This window comes from Mycteria americana, chromosome 2 (genome assembly GCF_035582795.1).
Source record: "Mycteria americana isolate JAX WOST 10 ecotype Jacksonville Zoo and Gardens chromosome 2, USCA_MyAme_1.0, whole genome shotgun sequence".
Classification (NCBI taxonomy): domain Eukaryota; kingdom Metazoa; phylum Chordata; class Aves; order Ciconiiformes; family Ciconiidae; genus Mycteria; species Mycteria americana.
In genome coordinates this window covers 8,150,066-8,170,427 of record NC_134366.1, presented here as the reverse complement: position 1 = coordinate 8,170,427, position 20,362 = coordinate 8,150,066, and the positions used below count along the sequence as shown (strand labels likewise).

At 38.0% G+C, this 20,362-nt stretch overlaps 1 protein-coding gene across 14 annotated transcripts in view; it reads left to right on the top strand.

Annotated features, from left to right (window-relative positions):
* Positions 1-20,362, top strand: part of KMT2C (lysine methyltransferase 2C) — a 203,421-nt gene that overhangs the window by 141,435 nt on the left and 41,624 nt on the right. For 12 of the 14 annotated variants that reach the window (XM_075492363.1, XM_075492360.1, XM_075492358.1 and 9 more), the window contains 7 exons: positions 1,827-1,892; positions 3,360-3,572; positions 7,768-7,896; positions 9,816-9,935; positions 12,515-12,645; positions 14,271-14,457; positions 19,925-20,029. In XM_075492363.1, the coding sequence (XP_075348478.1) occupies positions 1,827-1,892; positions 3,360-3,572; positions 7,768-7,896; positions 9,816-9,935; positions 12,515-12,645; positions 14,271-14,457; positions 19,925-20,029 (951 nt within the window). The remainder of the gene's footprint in view (positions 1-1,826; positions 1,893-3,359; positions 3,573-7,767; positions 7,897-9,815; positions 9,936-12,514; positions 12,646-14,270; positions 14,458-19,924; positions 20,030-20,362) is intronic. The other 2 variants (XM_075492355.1, XM_075492364.1) reach the window with 2 other exon arrangements.

The following is a 20,362-nucleotide window of genomic DNA, read 5'->3' as shown; positions in this document are numbered from 1 at the left end:
ATCAGCTTGTTTATTTGACTATTTCAACTCTATTCAGTCTCCAAAGCTAAAATTGTTCACAATCTGACTTGGACCAGAAGAACGCTCCCTGTTGTTTGACTTTTAAATAAGGATTTCAAATTCCCATTCACAGCTGTCTTTCTGAAATTTTTGTTTACCTTAGATTCCAATTCAATAATTGATATCTCTGTCTTAAAACATCTTGTAAATTATAACCAATTATATGAACAGATGATGTCTTATTCCACTTTGAGTATTTCTTACAATCTGCCTTTTTTCTGTTCTTTCAATTCAGTGCTTTTGAGTATCTTCTGTCCTGCAGCTTGTCCCATATTGTTTTGTTTCCCTCCAGCTCTGCCTCTTTCAAAATCTCATTTTCAATTTATTTTCTTCCTTGTCTTTTCCTTCCACTCCTGTGTATCAGTTTTTCAGTAATTCTCATAGGCTGCTTTCATTTACTAATTGCATGGAATGTTGGTTTTCTGTAGGTTATATACTTTAGTTACACCTTACATAAAACTTTTGAAGGACTATAGTTTTTGAAGACAGACTTACACTTTCCTTAAATTTGTTTATATGCTTAGAAAGCGTCCTCTAGATTTCGTATTCATTATTGTATTTAGCAAAGAATTTAAGTGTTACTTGGAAGATTTTGTGCTTTTCCTAGTCTTGCCCCCAACTCCTTTATAGTGTGTGAGATGGTCAGCAGCAGCACACATGCAGTGGTCTGACATGTCTGAGAAACACTGAACCTCCCACACGTGCTTTGCCTCAGTGATCTCATCTTGTGTGGCAGATGCAAAGTAGATACTCCAGATGTTTGTCTGAGTCTTAAATTCAGCGTGGATAAGATTTCTAGGCAAAACCAGAAAAAAGTGTGGATAAACTTGACTATATGGTAATGCTAACTGTGCCAAACTAACAGGTCTTCTGATTCTAGTTCTCAGTGTTTGTGAGATAGAAGCTTCTAATTTTCACTTTACTTACTCTGTCTACATAATCTCTGTAAAGTCACTACTAATATTAAAAGTCTAGTCTGCACATCACAGGTTAGCGAAGTGTGATTATGGTTATTGTAATTAATGCAGATGGGAAGAGCATTACCCACAACAAGAGTAGCCTAGTATTGTAGGACATTTTGATCATTATTTGTTCAGACACACTGTTCCAGTGCTTCCCTGAAGCACACAAGCTGTAGTTTTTAAATTGAATTTCTGCTCTTTCATTTATCGATATTCTTATCTTGAATAAGAATTACCCTATCTAACTGCAACAAGTAATGTATCATCTGTTCTCAGATACGAGAAACAAAATAAGGCTGATATATGTGTTGTATAAGAGACCTGACAGCATAGACACAGCTGGAATCTTGTGTGCAAAGCTGTCGGAGTGTGCCTGCCCCTCCTTGGGGAAATACGACAGCGGTTTGTACCCAATACACAAAGCCCTCCCATTTTTCACACTTAGGTCAGCAAAACCTGGACATCATGGCTAGTGTAGAGCTTACTTTCCAGTCCAGTAGATCCAGTGTATTTATTTGCCCCTGGTCCAGTAGAAGGAGATAATTTACCATCGAGTTCAGTGCCCTTCCAATGCCATTTTTGGCTCTAGGAAGTTGGAGGACTTCAGTTTGTATCAGGCTTGTTTTGTAGTCACATCTTCTGTGGCACTGAAAAGCACTTTATTTTAAAGGTGCTAGTGAATGTTGCCAGCAGTATAAATTAGGGAGTTTAACAGAACTGTTTGAAGGAAAATTAATTGATAGTTTCAGTTTAAATCAAGTCACCATTTTTTAAAGTTGAAATTATTTTCCTTATATTTTTCAGTGCCTTCTTTGGACTGTTGTGATTCATCAGTTGGAGCTCAGATTATTTCAAAATCAAAAGAACTAGGTAAAGAATGTAAATGCTTAATCTTTGATCATTTAGCATATTTTAAGGGTACATTTTCACATGAGACAAAAATTCCTTTTTCTATGATTTTATAACACACAGCATTAACTATCCTTCAGTTACCGCAGCATGCTTTTCATTTTTTTTTCTCATTCTCTCTCCTTTCTTCTTTTTTGCCTGCCATACCTGCAGTATAATAATTACTTTAAATTATGCTTTGATCCTGCACATTTAGTTGCTTGCCTTAATATTAGCAGTGATAACACCATGGGGCTGAGTCAAACATGTACACAACTGTTTACAGGCTCAAGCTGTAGGAGGACACAACTTTTCTGTATTTGTCTGGTTTGTGCTAGGAATTGAAAATCTTGACAAGCCTACTCACAAGTAACTTTTTATAATGATAGTACCTAACAGCTTCCATCATGTTAGGACAGCTTCTATCATGTCAGAATTTTTTTCCATTTGGTACTGCACAGATGTAGTTCTGAGAGAAGGTTCTCCCTTCAAATCTTCAATCTGAAAAAGAGTATGCAACTTTTTTTAAAGCAAACATTCTTTTTTAGTTCAACGTAAGAAAACAGTCATCTGGGAAGAACTGTGTTCAGAACCAGCTGTGTTTTGAGGTGTGAGATGTCACATAAGAAAATATTTTAGGTTAAAGGGAACAAAAGTTATGACACACATGTTTTCAAAAACTGTTATCAAATCATTATTTAATTGGCTCCAAAGAGCAGAAGCATCATTGCAGCCTCTTCCTTATTTGGTCATTCCCTGAAAGTTCCCAAACCTCCACTTGCAGGGTCCCAGCACAGGTGACAGCGCCTTTCTACACGGTGAATTAAGGAATGTTAGAATTTATTGGTAGACTCAATTGTCATGTAACAGCTTGAGGAAGAAGCAGTCTTGCAGGTCTTGGGAGACTTGGGTTCTATCCACAATTTCCAATTTGATCTTGAGCAGCTCAGTTGCTATAAATTGGTTTTTGTCTGCTTGTGAAATAGGGATAATAACTTGCCTGAGTTAGCAAGAGTTCTGGGAGGCTTAAAGTCATTAATAAGATGAAGGTACAGTGCTGAGGGCTGGATGAGGGCCTTGGCCAATAAACAACAGGGACCCAAAGTAAGACTTGCACAGTTTTCTGTGAGAGCCAGGGGTACAGAAATACCCTGCAAGGCACCAATTTCCATAATAATTGTTTTTTCTAATGAGCCCTTGATGTAAGTTGTTTTGTAGCAAAATAATGGATTGTTGCTGGATTTGACATCAGACTCTAAATTATAAAGCTGTAACTGTAATGTGTAAGACAGTATCAGATATCTCTGTGTTATTTATACCAATTTCCTCACTCACGAAACAGCTCCATACATGTGGATTATTAACTCTTAAAAGTGCTATTCCTAAACATCTAAGACTTGTAAATGAAAGAGCTTTATATTGCTGTTATGATTCATTTAACTTTTGTAGACCCACCGAAGACATACACCCAGGATGGAGTCTGCTTGACAGAATCCGGCATGTCTCAGTTACAGAGCCTAACTGTTACAGTACCAAGAAGAAAACGGACGAAACCAAAGCTTAAACTGAAGATTATAAATCAGAACAGTGTGGCTGTGCTTCAGACACCCCCAGATGCCCAGTCAGAACACTCAAGAGATGGGGAGATGGATGACAGTAGAGGTAGCAGTCTACTTTTGGCATGTCTTGTATCTTGGAGTGTTGCAGTACATGTGTGTATTGGAGATAACCTTGGGAGTTTTTATTATACTGATGCTTGTATGTTCGTACAGAATGCTTTATAGAAATTACTTGAACAATAGTCATGGCTCGTTGTTGTCCATTTCAGGGATTTTTCTTGTTGTTGTTCTGTTTATGGGTCATCCATCCTATAGGAAACTCACCTTTCTAAGGCTGGCAACACTGGAAATACAGGTTGCCTCTTTGTCTAACCCTTGGGTTACCTGTGCAAAATACTGGGCACTCCCTGAGTACAAGTGTATTCGAGGCTGTCAAATTTAGTGCAAACGCTGTTTGAAAGTGGTAATGTTGGCTCAGCAAAGCAACATCTAGATCTGGCTGGTATGTAAAGCTGGTATTTAAACAAAGGGGAAAGTGAAGTAGAAAGCTCTTTGCTGAGAGTATTTCTTTCTTCTGAAAGAAATAAGGTGGGCTGACCTGAGAGTCCAAGGAAAAAGAATAATTTCCTGTGTTTCCGTAGATGAAATGTTAATTTCGTCTATATGCATCTAAGTAGCGTGGCCAGTAGGGCTAGAGAAGTGATCATCCCCCTGTACTCAGCACTGGTGAGGCCGCACCTCGAATACTGTGTTCAGTTTTGGGCCCCTCACTACAAGAGAGACATTGAGGTGCTGGAGTGTGTCCAGAGAAGGGCAGTGAAGCTGGTGGAGGGTCTGGAGCACAAGTCTGATGAGGAGCAGCTGAGGGAACTGGGGTTGTTTAGCCTGGAGAAAAGGAGGCTGAGGGGAGACCTTATCACTCTCTCCAACTACCTGAAAGGAGGCTGTAGCGAGGTGGGGGTCAGTCTCTTCTCCCAAGTAACAAGCCATAGGACAAGAGGAAATGGGTCAAGTTGCACCAGGGGAGATTGGATATTAGATTGGATATTAGATTGGATATTAGGAAGAATTTCTTCACCAAAAGGGTTGTCAAACCTTGGAACAGGCTGCCCAGGGAAGTGGTGGAGTCACCATCCCTGGAGGTATTTAAAAGAGGTGTAGATGTGGTGCTTAGGGACATGGTTTAGTGGTGGACTTGGCAGTGCTAGGTTAACGGTTAGACTTGATGACCTTAAAGGTCTTTTCCAACCTAAACTATTCTGTGATTCTATGATTCTATGATTTTGTTTGTCCTCATCTCCAAAGTAGAATTTAAGACAGAACTTGAGTTTAGAAGTGAATTCTAGGTGTTGCTCTAGTTCAAGTAGATAACGCTGTATGTAGAGTCTTACTGAAGGATTTCAGGTTCCAGGGTGGGGTATCCATGTAGTATGGAGGGAGGGGAAGATTTAAGTGTTTTTGTGGCCTCCAAGGCTGATGAGAGATGAAGGGATCTGGGCTAACGCTTGCCTATCCAAGCACATCCCTGTGTATGGGGATGACATTTCAGTCAATGGTAGAAGCCCTTGGGAGAGCTCCTTCCACTGCAAGTCTAGACATGGAGCAAAGATCCACACGTCCCAGGGCCACCAGTACTTGTCTCATCTGCTTCCCTCACAGCTGAGCAAGCACAGCAGCCCCAGCCAGAGGAGACTGAAGGTGGGAGACGAGAGTGGGAAAAGCATGTAGGAGCAGCCAGCCCCACTCTTCAAATCCCTGCTCTTCAACACGAGGAACAGCAGCCAGCATGGTGCAATACCATTCTCCTGTCCTCTTTGCCATGGTCTGGCTCTACATCCTGATTAAGTGTGTTGGTAGAATAGGTGTTAATCCGTGGCCTGGGGAAATGGCAAGTGTGAATGTCATTAAATTAGTCATGCAGGTGTCTGTTACAAGAGGAACATAGGCGCCCCACCTCACCACAGTCTAACTTTCTGTTTATACAACATTGCCTCCCTCGTTGTTAATCAGATTAAATGTCATAAGAAGCTTTTTTTAGATACAGAGAGTGTACTTGAGATAACTGGGTAGTTTAACCATCAGTGCAGTTTCAGCATTAACTTGTTGATGCAAGTATTGTTCCTGTTGTTTGGTTAGCACATTCTTACTGTCTGCTGTTGACTAGAAGTGTATTTTTTTTAATAATAGCTTCCCTTTATTTGTTTATAACCTTTAAAACAGTTAACTAGGTTTTTTTCTTTCATTTTCTTCAGTATTCACGGGGTTTGGTACATTATTCTAGCGTTACACTGACTCTTAAAGTTCATCTCATACTTTCATATAGTCCATCAGGTGGGTTGTTGAAAGCAAAAAAAGCTTTTGATTTCGGTTTGAAGGCATCAAGATACAGAATTAACCACTTTCCTTGTTGTTCTTTTCCAGTGATTAATCATCTTTACTTTTACAAACGTGTGCGTGTTTTCTATATAACTTCCTCTAACTTCATTATCTGCTTGTTGGCTTTCATAGGTATCCCTTTTCAACTAGATAACAGGATACATAAATGTAATAGCAGAGTATAAAAGTGAGAGCCAAAGCTTCCCCAGACTTTAATTTCAGTTCTGATCACCTTTCGTGGCCTTTTTGAGAGTTACAGCACATTCATATATGTGACGGTAACAGCACAGCATGTACATGGTAGATTGGCTGGATTTCCTGGAAGCTCTACATGTGCTCTGTGGAGTAGATCAGTGCTTGTTCTCTGAATGTCTGATATTTTTGTAAGAGCATCAGGATGAATAAAGCTGTGCCACAGCTTTGATTGGAGCAATGTAGTGTAGTAATTCCAGGCAAACAGGAATAACCCTTACTTCGACTCTAAAGTTCCAGGCGGAAAAAAGAGGCTGTATCTGAGAAAACTGAGCTCGTGGTAATTTTTTCGCCATCTCATCTATAGGCTGTCATCCGGTTCGGCATTTCATCAGGTGTTCCACATTTTAAAGTCCACTTGAAAGTTCAGCTTGCTTTGGTAGACTTAATGTGGCCCTTCTGCTACCATTTGTAGAGCTATGCTTTGTCAGTAAATGGGAAGGACCACTGTGGGGTTTAGCATTCGGCATACATGCTTTGTGTAGCAGGACATGTTAGCACTTACGCAGGTTTCTCTTCTGCCAGAAGTGGACACGTTGCAAAGAGGGCTCACCCATGCTCTTAAGGGGAGGAGGGAATTGGCTGTGGTGGTCAATGGGGACTGCCTTTGCCAAGCCACCAGCTTTGCTGGTAGAACTCAGAACAGTCTTCATCAATGGGAAAATCTGGTCTGTGACCCAGCTTGTGGAAGAGCAAGGGTTGTAGTTCAGCCACAGCAGAAGTGGTATGAGAGAGTCCAGCTCCGTCTGTTGTAACAGTATTTCTCCCTCTTACAACTGTATGTGGTTTTAGACCATATAGAATTATACACCTACATCCAAAGCAGGGAATCGGAATTCCAGTATCTTTTCAGAGGCGAGAGCGTACTTAACATGCTTCAAAAGCTTTAGAATAAAATTAAGATGTAAGGTCATTATTATATTGACATTTTGGGGATATCAGAAACAGAATTAACTCACTCCCTCTTCAACACCAAAGGACTTTTAATGCCATCGTACTTTACATCTGTTTCTGCCCTGCTTTCCCACAGAATATAAACTCATACTCAAAATTACAGTCTTCATCTTCAAGGCTGAGTAATTCCTTTGGGCTGAATTTTCTACTATATAAGTCAAACTCCTCTGCATAGATAAGTCTGCTTTCAGTCAGTCACACAGCTTCAAGTCAAGAACTCTCCAAACTAAGAGTCATTATACATTACCTTCCAAGTGCAGGCTGCAGTTTTTCAGTCTGTCTTCTCAATAAAAAAAAGCCTTACCAAACAAAACTTAGGTGGACGGTAAACAAAATGAAGTATACCTTGCATGTTAAGTTGTATCCATATTCCTTGAGGTATGCCTAGAAATTGCTCAGACACTTAGGAACTGTGATAGCACAGACTTCTGAAAGGGGCACCAGAAAAATTTCTCAGATTCACATATAGTAACTATAGCATTTATTCTCTGGTTTTGTGTAGACACCATCTAGCAGGAAATGTATGTATATAGTGGTCTTTGTGTATAGATAGGGTGGGTTTCCCCAAAGTGTTTAGAGAGCATGAGTATCTATTACCCTTTTGAAAAATCTGTCATTCTCAATCAGTTTTTCAGATATCAGTCAGATGTAGAAACTTTGGAAAAATATCTTCTTTCCCTTTTCCAGTTAAAATTACCGTTGCCTCTTTTCTGCAGAAGGTGATCTTATGGATTGTGATGGAAAATCAGACTCCAGCCCAGAACGGGAAGCTGTGGATGATGATACCAAAGTGACAGAAGGAGCTGATGGGATTAAAAAAAGGAAGCGAAAACCATATAGACCTGGTAGGATACAATAATTTATATGATTGTGTGTCCCTTGTTTGTTTTAACACTTTTTTTCTTTGTAATTTAAAAAAAAAAAAAATATGAGCAAACAGTATGGAATTCTGATGTATTCTACTGCTAATTCTTGATTTTAGTTTTCTTTTTTTCCTTGTTCTGTTTAAAATAATTTTTAGTCCTCTTATCAAAATACATTTCCAAAGGTTGCTGTTCAGCAGTACGCCTGTTCTTGGTATGCTGTCAATTATTGGCTAGTAGTTCAAATCTATACCTTGTATTGATTCTTAACTTGATAGGAAAATGTACTGTATTTATATAATTGATGAGGGCCAGTTTTTGTGTGTGTGTGTATGTACATGTATCTGGCAATATCTGGGCTTCAGAGAACTTTTTGCAGGTATCTTATTTTCTGAAATACTTGATAAGAGTAATTTACTAAATATTTGCACATTACTTCTGACAATGAATTTTAATGAATTCAGTTATTGGATGAATTCATTTAGTTTAATTTATTAGTGCAGTCAACTCTTAATTATCTTGACTGTGGATTAACTCTGTGTCCTGGGTGCACTTGAGCTGTCTCCAGGCAGAAGAAGCTAGAGGTACCTAAGTGACTCCATAGGAAGTAGCTCTGATTCGTTAGGGCTAAAACTGAACCCAAGATAGTAAGAGCTGCTGAGACACCGCCTGGCTTTTTGAAGAGCCCCTGTATCATGTAACTTCGTATGTCTCAGAATCTGTGTTAACATCTCAGAATTTGTGTTTCATTATGCAGCCTCCCGCTACTGTGGATAAGAAATTGCTTGTACTCTTTGCAGTCACAAGTACTGTTTTCACCAGTCACTCCCATCCTGCTTGCTCTAACGGGCTATATTCTCTGATTATGAAGATAGTAGGGGAGGAGAACAGAGGCAATGGAATGATTGAGGAGGTGAAGGCAAGGGATACAGTGAAGGAAGGAAAGGAAGCAGGAGTTACAACATGGTCCAGTTTCTCTTGCTTCTCTCTCAGTAACTAAAGCGATTTCTACCACCTTCTACCCTCCCCACGTCATTTCCTACGCTGCTAAGAGCCCTGTCTCAGCAGGTCGTGCTTGTGTATATTGCCTTCCATCATGGGCCCACCCTGGGGAGATGGTGGTACAAACCCACATCACTTAACAGAGATTTCCTTTTTCTTTACAAATAAAGTTCCTCAACAAGCCATTTATTTCCACTGCTGGGTCCTCAAGAGAAGAGAGTTTCGCTTGCTTGGAGTGGTTTTGGATCATGAGTTGAGCAGCCATGTATTAGTTTTGTGCAGCCAACAAGTGCCCTGAAAAATGAAACAAACCTGAGTCTGATGCATGTACATACACACACACAACAGGTAAAGGAGAAGGAGCACTGCAGTCAATCTCTAGTGAAGGATTCTGGAGCTTCAGGCAGTATGGTGTTGATTAATTATATTTTTATTTTGTCATATGTCCTTCTCTAGTACCGTCATTAGGAGTGGTGGGATTTCTAGAGCAATTTGTAGAGTTTTTTTATGGTCATTTAAGTTCTTTAATAGGTTTCATTTGGTAGATTGACTTCTAATTCTAGCAATTCATTAGCTTACCAAAGGAGGGGAAAATCAACATGTGAAAGTTGCCAAGTTTGGTGATTTGAACTTCTTGTGGATGTTTTACAGTCCTAAAATTCAATCCTTTTTGATAATTACATATATTCCTTTTTGATAATTACATATATACCTACCGAGACATTAAAATTCAGAAATGTTTTGTAAAACTCTGAATGAAAAGTCCTCAAGTATCTCAGATTCGTTCTTAGACCTCTACAGATGCAGTAGTCCGCTCTACCTGCAGAATAATCTTGGCTCGCATTCTTACTATGAAACATAGTTTTAATCAATATACTGAATTTTTGCTTCCTTGTTAGGTATCGGTGGATTTATGGTACGTCAGAGAAGTCGTACGGGGCAGGGGAAGACTAAAAGATCTCTCTCCAGGAAAGATTCTTCTGGATCTGTTTCTGAGCAGTTGCCTGGCAGAGATGAAGGTAAGTGCAGAAACTTGTTTTTAAGTTTTGTTCGTGCTTAGTGCAATAAAAATAATGCAACTCATCAACATACAATTCTTTCCAGAGATGTGCTACAAAGGAAAAAGTTTTTTGTGTTTGTTATGATGTCTTTATTAATTCAACTGAAAATACTCATTCCTACATATTTATAATTTCAGCAGAGCCCATGATTTACAAAGAAACTGAAACAATGAATTGCAGGCTATTGTGGGAGATAAATAGTGAGGATTATAAGGACTGCTGTATTGTATCAGAGCTCTGTTTAGCCTAGCTTTGACCAGTAGAAGACAGAAAAAAGTGTAAGAAATGAGGTAGGTTTAGAGCAATCCTCTTTCTGATACACCTTCTTCCAGATGTAGTCCTGATCCAGAGGTGTCTTCTGGACCATCAGCTTTAATATTCATCAGTGTTCCATGTTCCACAAATGTGTGTGATATTTTTATGTATCTGTTTATGCTCTGAAAAATCCTGTATTAGTGAGTTCAACGATATACTATTGTTGCATGAAGAAATAATTCCTTATTTTAAACTGGATAGCTAAGAGTTTCATAAGCTACCCTCACGTTTTATGTTACGAAAGATAATTTAAAAAAAATCATTGCATATTAATTTGTAATACAGAAAGATTTGCTAGACATGTGTCATATTCTCCCATCAGTTGTTGTCTTTTCCAGGGCTGAAGAATTACTCTGTTTGGTCTCTCTTCTCATAGCAAAGCCATTTTAATGCCTCTGACATTGTAGTCCTCAGTAGATTGGGCACCTAACAAGAAGTCAGATTTTGTTTATGGGCCTTGTTCTCTTGCTTGCTATGTGTGATTAGACTAAATTATTTCATCCATCTGGATTTGTTCACACTATCTAATCTAGAAAATATTGAGGTATCATTAAGGTGAGATGTGGAATATGTTTAGTTCAGAGCCTCTTTCCTATAAAGTCAGTAGGAGGCAGCTGCTTCTAAAGGTTGGCTGATGGCATCTCAGAAGACTCTGGCCTTTGATTTCTCCTATTATTCTCTCCTGTCTGTTTAGCTATTGTGTTTTTAACCTTTCCAGAGCCAGGTCAGTTTCTTGCTATATATTTGTACAACATGTTGGAAACCAGATCTTTACTACAGCATCCAGACAGTATTAAAAACTAATAGTTAAATGTTGTCCTTGCTTGCATTTGTAGAACTACTTTATGAAGCCAACAAATGTTTCTTTTATCAGTGTAACCCGGTATTCTAGCTAGGTCCCCTATTCAGATATAGTGCTTGCTTTCTCTTTAATATTAGTGTTATAGCTATGTTTTTCTGCTTTGTAAATATCATTTCAGTATAGTATACTACATTGTTTCAGGTAGTGCTGAAAATTTTGCTCTAAAGTTTTTCATTCCTATGGGGATCTGTTCCTTTTAAGTAAAGAGAAAGAAAAGGCTAAAAAGTTAATTCCCCATTCTGGGTCACAGTACAATGCATATTGTTAAAAAGCGGTATGCTTAAACAAGTATTCTTCAGTTAAAAGTTTGAGCTTCTTTTTGTCTGCTCAGGCACAATTGCTTGTTAAGAAAAAAATAACTCAGAAAAATCTTTGTATGTTTTAAATCATCATAGCTTGCTGAGAGCCTGCTTCTCAGCTGCCAGTACTCATCAGCCTTACCAAGTTTTTTGCTGCTCTTGTCATGTTCCACCCCCTTTCTCTGCAAAAGCTCACTGTCAAACAATGCGGAGGTCACAGTGTTGGTGAGCCTCGTTCTACTTGCTGTTCTCTGAATATGGTACAAGAGATCACTACAGTACAAAGCATAGCTGATTGTACTACCACAATAATACAGTTTCTTAAATAACTTCCCAGGGTCAATAATTTCATGTAATTAGCTTTGGCAAGATGGAAGTAGCAGGACTTAAAAAGTTCTACTTTTACCTGCAGTGTTTTCCCTGGTCTGTTGAAGTAAAATACTGAATGATTGATGAGCACTGTGTACTTTTATGTTTATTAGAAAAAACAGTGCCACTTTGGAATATGGTAGATGAATAAATGTGTAATTTTTCTTGAAGGGCTTCTTTATAGATTTCTTTTTCTAGCCTGTTCATTATTTATATGACAGTCTTTTCTCAGATTTTGTAAAAAAAAAAGGTTTTTACTTTTAATTTGAGAAAAATTAGTGTACAAGATGAAAGGTGATTAATGTGTAACTCAGCATTGATGATTTCGGAGATACTACTTCAGTGGAATTATCTTTCAAATATCTGGTTGAATGGCACCTATAATTCCTCTCAAATTACCAAATTCTTAGGTGGCTTGGAGATATGGAAGTTAAATGTCTGTCTTCAGCCAGTGAGGTACAACAAGGTAACAATGTGACTAGTATCACATATGGTGTTTCTTACTGCCAGAGCCCAGATGATCAGGTGACAATTCACAGCTGGCTAGATAAAAGCCACCTTTAGAATACATATAGATTCAATAAACCCATGCACCCGGATAGGTAGCAAGATATGTTAGGTATGCTGCCACTGTACCTTCAGAGCAAGATACCAAGTATTTTACTTATTTGTGCCTGAACATTACTTTTTAGGTTGGACAGAACAGCTGCCGGACACTCCAGTTGAGGAGTCTGCCCCAGCTTCTGAAAGTACTGAGAAAATAAAAAAGCGTTACAGGAAAAAGAAAAATAAACTTGAAGAAACCTTTCCTGCCTACTTGCAGGTAAAGCTATTGGTATACTTCTTGTGTAAATACATTTAAAAACCTAATCTTTATGTGTCTTGATTCATAGTTCATTTAAACCATTAACGTTTCTTTTCAGATTCCCATTTTATCATTCAAATGAAATGGGTTTTCTGTAAAGAAGATTGAAAAGTTTGTACAGAAAGCTGTATATTATGTTAAATCTCCAGTCCTCTAGTGTTATTTCTCAATGTATGCATCTCTACTTGTTCTGAGAGGTGGAGGAGAAGGGGGAAGAAGCCTTTCTTTTCCCTCTGAACTGACACATGACATGTTCAGCATTCAGCTCTGTAGGATATCTTAGCCTGATCATGCCATTTCTTCAATATAGAACGTGATTTGATAGGAGAAACTTGTTTTCCTACAGTTTTGTGTTTTTATATGCCCTGCATCTCCCTACCACAATAATCTCTGCTCTCTCCCCCCCATTAATTCTGTGATGTCCCCAGCAGGTAAGAGGTAGCACTCGTGGATAATAACTAGGATATTAACGGTGACTGAGCAACTTACCTTCAGCTGGTTTATAAACTGATTGGTTTATATATGTCTCTCACAGACATTATTTGGCTCGCTCTTCTTCTCAGCCACCTTTTTCATAAAAACTTTATTATCTTGTAGATGTTCATCAAACTTCATGACATAGACTATATTGGGATTGAAAGCAAGGAATTAACAGAGGCAGAACGATCTCTGTCTAAAAATAATTTGTATTTCGTAAGTGGGGAAGTGAGTTGGAAAGAAAATACTTAAGCAACATTTCCTTTCAATTAATAAGGATAAATATTTTTTTCTTAATGCACATTTTACTCCTGTAAAACATAGAATATTTCTTAGATTCTTCTTTTGCTTATGTTGGAATAACTGATACTGAAAAATCTATCTTTAGCTTTATTTTTAGCAGCTGTATCCTAAATCAAGTTTTTAAAGACTACATGAAAGCAGAAAAAGTTCTTATATAATGAATAAAAATTGGCTTGAAAATTTGATAGGTTGTTGTCAAATTACTGAGTACTCAGGCTTAGGTGAGTGATAGCTGTTACATAATATTTTAAAAGATACTAATGTAAGTTAAACAGATTTAGGTGTTTTGTTACTGCAGTTTGATGTTAGGATGATTTTGTGCGAAATTAAATGCAGTGTATGGTTGTTCTAGAATTTGGAGCACAGTGCGCTTGCGTGTTTTTCATAAACTTCTTTTGTGGCCTTGATCAAGTTGCTCAGTAGTATTCCCCTTCTTCAGCTGTCCTTTTTGTGTGAGGAGAAATATTTTAAATACTGAAAAACTTGTGATACATAGTAACGCTGTATTGGTACACTGTCTGTACCACATATACATAAGACGACTATATTTTTTCTATATAATTTAAGGTGTAAACTTAATCATAAAACATTAATAATGTAGCTACCTCAGGTAAGTTGTATCCACTGTGTCCATGCCTCATAGCCTGGAAGAGATACTGCCATACTGGAAGGCATGTGAGACTGAGACTGTATTTTTATGTTTCTAGTAATCATTGGCTTTGAATTTTAACTTTGCTGTTTAGCTAACTTTTTCTATAGGTACAGTATTCCTCCTACATTGAATCATTTTGTCTTCTGTGCAGGAAGCTTTCTTTGGGAAAGACTTACTAGATACCAGTAGACAAAACAAGATGAGCCTAGATAATTTACCTGAAGAATCACTTCCACTCTCATGTAAAACAAATCTGACCACCAATTTCCTGGATCCTTCGTCTGACCCCCTTCTTAGCTCAACCTCCACACCAGCTCAGGCAAAACTGGGACCTCAAGGTATACAAAGCTAAAGTTAGTGATAATTCAGTAGTTTGATTTTGTTGTTGCAACTGGGGCTTTTCCCACTCTCTTTTCTACTTTTCTCACAATGTTTATCTGATGTATTTTTCAACATTCTGTGTATTAACTGTCCTTGTGAGGTTAAGTTACATTGATAATCAGTGATACTCAGCTCCAGGGCTTCAGTTTTTTCAGAAAGAGCAGTGGATGGCACAACAATTGGCACTTGATGCAGATCTGAAACTCCTTGACTGTAAAGTCCATGTCTATAAAATCCATGAAAATTAATTCTGTGTAAGAATAAGCATACAGATCCATTGTAGAAGATGACAAAAATAATCTAATTAAAAGGTTTTTTTAGTAGTCTAATGAATATTAGTTGGATGAATATCATCCAACTTTTATTTTCTTTAATGTTTTAGATTATTTTAGGTTGCCAGTCTCCTCGGAATTTTTGGTTCACCATGTCCTTTCTGAACATGAGTGCCCTTTCCAGGTACAGTTTGTAGCCCCTAGGCAATCTTTTGCTTTTTGCTATTGCAAAACCTTACTGAAGTTACTGCTGAGAGTTTTGCAAATTAGCCAGAGGGTTGTAAAGTGCTGCTGAAAGGGCAGCTTCACACAAAGGAGCAATTAAAAGCAAAAACCTTACTGTCCCTTCCAAATTATTTTTTTCTGTGTGTCTTGTAGTATGTGCTGTTAGCTAGAGGTGTCTTGGCATTCCGTATTTTTAAACTGTTACTATTTCTTGTGTATATTAGTTAATTTGTGGCTTGTGTTTCAGCTTGTCCTCACACATTTTTCCATCTAAAAATGTTTACACACATTGATATAGTTTCCTGTGTCCAGAGAGTTATTTGAAGAGAGGTCGCTTATTTGTGATTGTTACTTGGTGAAAATCCGTTAAATGAAAAGCAAAAGGCTATATTATCATTAAACGTCGATGGTTATACAGTTGAAATTGTGAGTAATAGAGAATGCAAAAGTTAACTTCCCCTGAAGGGGAAACCACTGCAAATGGAGTGTTTCAAGGTCTGTATTTCATTGGTTCCAACACTACAAGAAAATATGCTTATGTACTTTTTTTCACCCCAGCATTCTTCTGAAGCCAGAGAAATACAGATTCAGAAGTCTTTGCTGGCTTATCCAACTGCAAGATTAAAGTCATTAATGTTCACTTATTATGGTAGTATAAGGTTTTAGAAGTTCATGAACTTGATGTTAATTTAATGTTCTAGTTTTCCGAAGTTTGAAAGGAATTTTTTAAAAACCTGTTCTTTATGAATGAAGCTTTATCATTTCCTCTTCTTTTTATTCAGAAATAAATCATAACAAGCTGGCTATTAATAAATAAATCACTAGCAACAGTTTTAGTGGATAACCTACTGTCCCATTTTATATATGAGAGACTCAAAGGACAGTGCTTTCTGGCCATAGGAATGTTCTCAACAATTGTCTCTCAACCATTCAGAGTTCCAGCCAAAATTGCGTCCAGACGGAGCTGTTTGTTGTAGTTGGAGCACCAGTGGGTGAAGTAATCTGCCAGTATTGATCAGTTCCAGTGCTATTTTTCTTAACTCTTTCACTGTGACTTCGTGGGAGACAGTTATTTCCACAATAGCATCTACATCTGTGAGAGAGCCAGATTCATTTTGAGTGGTGGAGACCCTGGTAAATTGGCTAACTGCCGAGCTAGCAAATCTCACATCTTCCCTTCTGGCTGGTATTGCAGAGGAGCTGGAGGTGAGAACAGTGTCTGAGAGCACCTGTTTGGAGGTGCTCTCAGACCTCCAAACCTGGCTTTGGAGCAGGAACAACATGAACTGCTTTATTCACTGCACTGGGAGGCTATAGGACTGTATTGTCACCGACTGTGTTATTTTCCTACAGTGCCATTTCTCACAAGGATTGCTGACTTCTGTGAGAGCCCTTGCTTAACTGGACAGGTCTTTTCCACAAGGAAGATATTCTTCTCTTGGAAACTCCACTTGTTTAATCCTGGGATTAAGGGTTAGATATACTTGTTCATCTTCCAAAGAGCTCTCAAGCATCTAAAGAGGAAGTTATTCTATCTGCTTTGCTTTTCAACGTGTGCATAGTGCTGCTAGGGAGTCAAACAGTGATGTGTTCAATCTGCTCGTGAACTGACAGTGCATTTCAATGGCATGTTCTGTGACTATTTATTCTTAGAGCTTGGTTAAGGGTAGCTGAAGCTTTTGCTAGACAAGATTGCAGTAGTGATGGGGATTGGCAGAGCCAGCCAAAAGAGGATTTTTGGAGTCCTTTGTTTACTATTAATTTCTACTAACTGTGACTGAAGTGAGCTTTAGGCTCTCAGGCCTGATTTCTGTCTGGCAAAGAGGTTGCAGTTTTTGTTTTCAGTTAGAAGACTCACTTTTCCTGTGGTTTTAGAACATGTGGTACACTACGCAATGTATTCTGCGTGGGACCAACCCTTAAAATCATTTCCAAGACAGTGCTAGAGCAGAGTGCAAAGGGTTGCTCACTGGTAACAGAGAGTACTATATCTCCAGGGTCTCCCTGGTTGTTCATGGATAAAGTTGAAGGTGGTGATTGGGATCTGTTGCATCTTGAGTGGTCTGAGGACTGTCTTGAATTTCTTGATCTGGGTGTCTCTGATGAAAAAGAGGCCACTTGGCAAGGTGTGTTCTGTGAAGGCTCTGGCAGTGTGATCTTTCCTTTAGTTCGAAATAGCTTAAATTCAGTATATTTTTTCTAGGGATGCTGAAAAAGTCATATGTTTAAGTCGGGTCTCCAGAGAATCCTAAAGAAATTCTTCCTAGACAAAAGCAGAGGAGTCGTCTGAATCTCGGTGCAGCTGACTCAAATGCTGCTGGGACATTTTATAACTAGCTACATTATTGTATGATTAAATATCTTAGGGTGGCTGCAGCCTTGGGAGAGACGTTTTTATTCTTTTAGAACTTCATAAATAAATACAAGTAAATGCATCAGAGGAATCAGGATCACGAGATAGCAGTAGAACTGTGCTCTCTTAGAGATCCAGCATTACAAGCAAATTATTTTCCTTTTTGCTTTGTCTTAGTTTTCATCTCCATTCTGAAAGAGTCAAATTAATGAGCAGTATTGAGCTATTTGTTTGGCAGCAGATGTCAACCAGCTATTGATTCTGATCTGAAGCAGCTGACTAAAGTGATTTAGTTGTTTCCAAGATAATATTTAGCACACATGGAATTAAAATGAGGAAGAAAATAGACGAAAAATGTAAAAATATGCTTTACATTAGATGTCTTATATGAGACTTATGGATCATAGAGTCTAGCCCTCTGCTATCACTAACACTCAGCCTTTTTATAGATTTAACAAACTCCATTTTGAAAGCAGGTAGGTTTTTTCCAACCTAGTAATCTCATCGGAAGGCCATTACAGAATTTGATTGCCTTAATAGTTAGGAGCCCTCTAATTTGAAGCCTGAATTTATTCACAGCCAGTTTGTAGCTATGGGTGGTAAACTCTTCAGTTATATCTTTCCACCTGAGCTCTTTCTAGCTACTTAATCAATGTATATATATTCAAATTAGAAGTTGAATTTTTAGGGACTGTTCTCAAGCACAGTGCTAAGGGCTGTGGAGAAAAACACCATAACATAAAATACTACAGAAGAATTAAAGGCTGCTAATACAGTCTCGGTGCTTCCTTTGTAAGGGCTTTTTTCTCCCTGATACTTGCCTGCCTTCAAGTAGGAATTCAGGAGAGTTAAAGAACAGCTAAAGTCAATCCTTTGCCTACCAGCCAGCTGAAGTCATTAACATCACCTTGCAGTGCCTAGGGTTGGTTAGTTATTTGAATAATTGGTATTAGACCAAATTGCCAGAAGGAAAACAAGTATCTCGGGGGAAAAAAAAAACCAACAACAAGAACAACAAAAAAAACCCCAACCCAACCCAAAACGCAACAACTAGGTTCTGTTTAAAACCTTACATTTCATAGTACTTTTTATCAGGTACACAAAATAACTATACCCACAAAGTGATGTGGTTTTGAGGCACTTTTTTATACTTCTCCTGTATCAATAGGAGCCAAATTCTTTATGTATGTTTAAATGGACTGGTCTGCACTGGCACATTGATCCACCTAGTTGAGTGGCAAACTAAAACATGGTTTAATTAGGATGGTGTCATCTTGTCTGTATTACAAAGGATAAAAATGAGGAATAAAAATAGTAAAGTGAAGAAGAATCATTTTCATTTTGACTTCCAGTAATGGTGGAGGGGAAAAAGGCTGTCTCTGAAAAGCAGCAGAAGGAACATTTAAATCACTTAAAATTTAGCAGCTTGGAAAGTAGCCTTATGATATAAGTAAATCCTTGGCACCAGGCCTCTGAATTAAGCTAGAAATACTTTCCTGGGGCAGTTGGGTTGTAACAGTGGGAAAGATAACCATATATCTATGAAATATGTTTGCTCTTTGACTTCCTGGTCCCTCTTCAACCTGCCCGTATTTGTTTTATACACTGTACATTGTATGACTTGTATTAATCCCTTTTCTCTGTTTAATTACATGTGTATTTGTATATTTTACCATCTTTTCATGATTCATTGGTCTTGCAATGATTGCTTGTGTAGTCATGATAGTCTGCAGTTCTTCTGGAAAATATTTTTCTCAACTTCTATTTATTTGTCAAACAATTTTCTTCAGATGTTGCGCATCTGTAATAGTCCTAAAAAACTACTTAATAAAACCAGATGGGCCATTTGGAGTTGTTTCTCTCTAACGAATTGGATGTCAAGAAGATAATCATATCCAGAATTTATTATTTAATATTAAATAATTTATTGCTAGGACCAGGCCAGTTTTTCCAAGACAACAAACAAACATGACATTTCTACCTCTGGCTGTTCTCACTTCCTTCAGGATTTCCTCTGATGTTAAAAATAGCATTTCCAATTTCCGTTTACTTACTACTGCTTGTTACTCCTACGTTTTACTTCCCTATGAGGGTGTAGTGACTGGTTGCTCTGTAGTCTTAAGAAAGATAGTGGTGGTAAGAGAAGTACTGATTACTTTCTTACCTTTTTTTTTTTTTTTAATATTCCCTGTTGATTTCCTGTGAGCTGTGTCCTTTCTAAAACCTATTTGTTGACTTTTAAATTCACAGGCCTTTGTGTCTTACAGGGTGCAAGTTCTCATTAGATCTTGTTTTTTTTCCCCTAAAACCATCCGGTCTTTCTTCCACATGACTGATTACATTATCACTTTAACTGTATTGGAGAAAATACTAAACAATGTAAGCATGTGAAGATGGGAGGGGATGCTAGTCAGCACAGTCTCTCACCCCAGAGTGACTTGCAGTACATAACACACTATAGAAAGCCCTTCTAGCCTGTAAAATCTGTGAGTTTATAGCTCAAGCTATAGTACATCAACAGAGTCATGTATAAATGCCGTGACTGGTTGATTTTATTTATTGCATCTTATACAGGTGGCACCGATGATCCTTTAGTCGATCTTTCTGAGGTCTTAAATACTGATGATGATATTCTTGGAATACTTTCTGATGATTTGGTAAAGTCTGGAGATCATTCGGGTATGTATGTGTATGAGGTCTCTCTAGTATTTGTTTTCTTTTTTTCCCTCTTTATTATAGATGTATTTGTTGTATTGTATCTATGCTCTAGGTGATTTCGGATCCAATTTTCATATCTTAAGAATACCTTGGTTTGAGATGATTTTGTTGTCTTCTACAAAAAAAAAAATCCCCAAGCTTTTCAACATTTTGTTTTACTTGGCTCTTTGCTTTGCTGCTTAAGAGAGAATAAAATGTAGCTGCCGTTGTCTATCATACCTGCGTAGCTTTTTTCAGCATGCAGCTTTTTCTTTGCTTTTTTTTGTTTTCGTGTTATAATCATCCATTTTATCT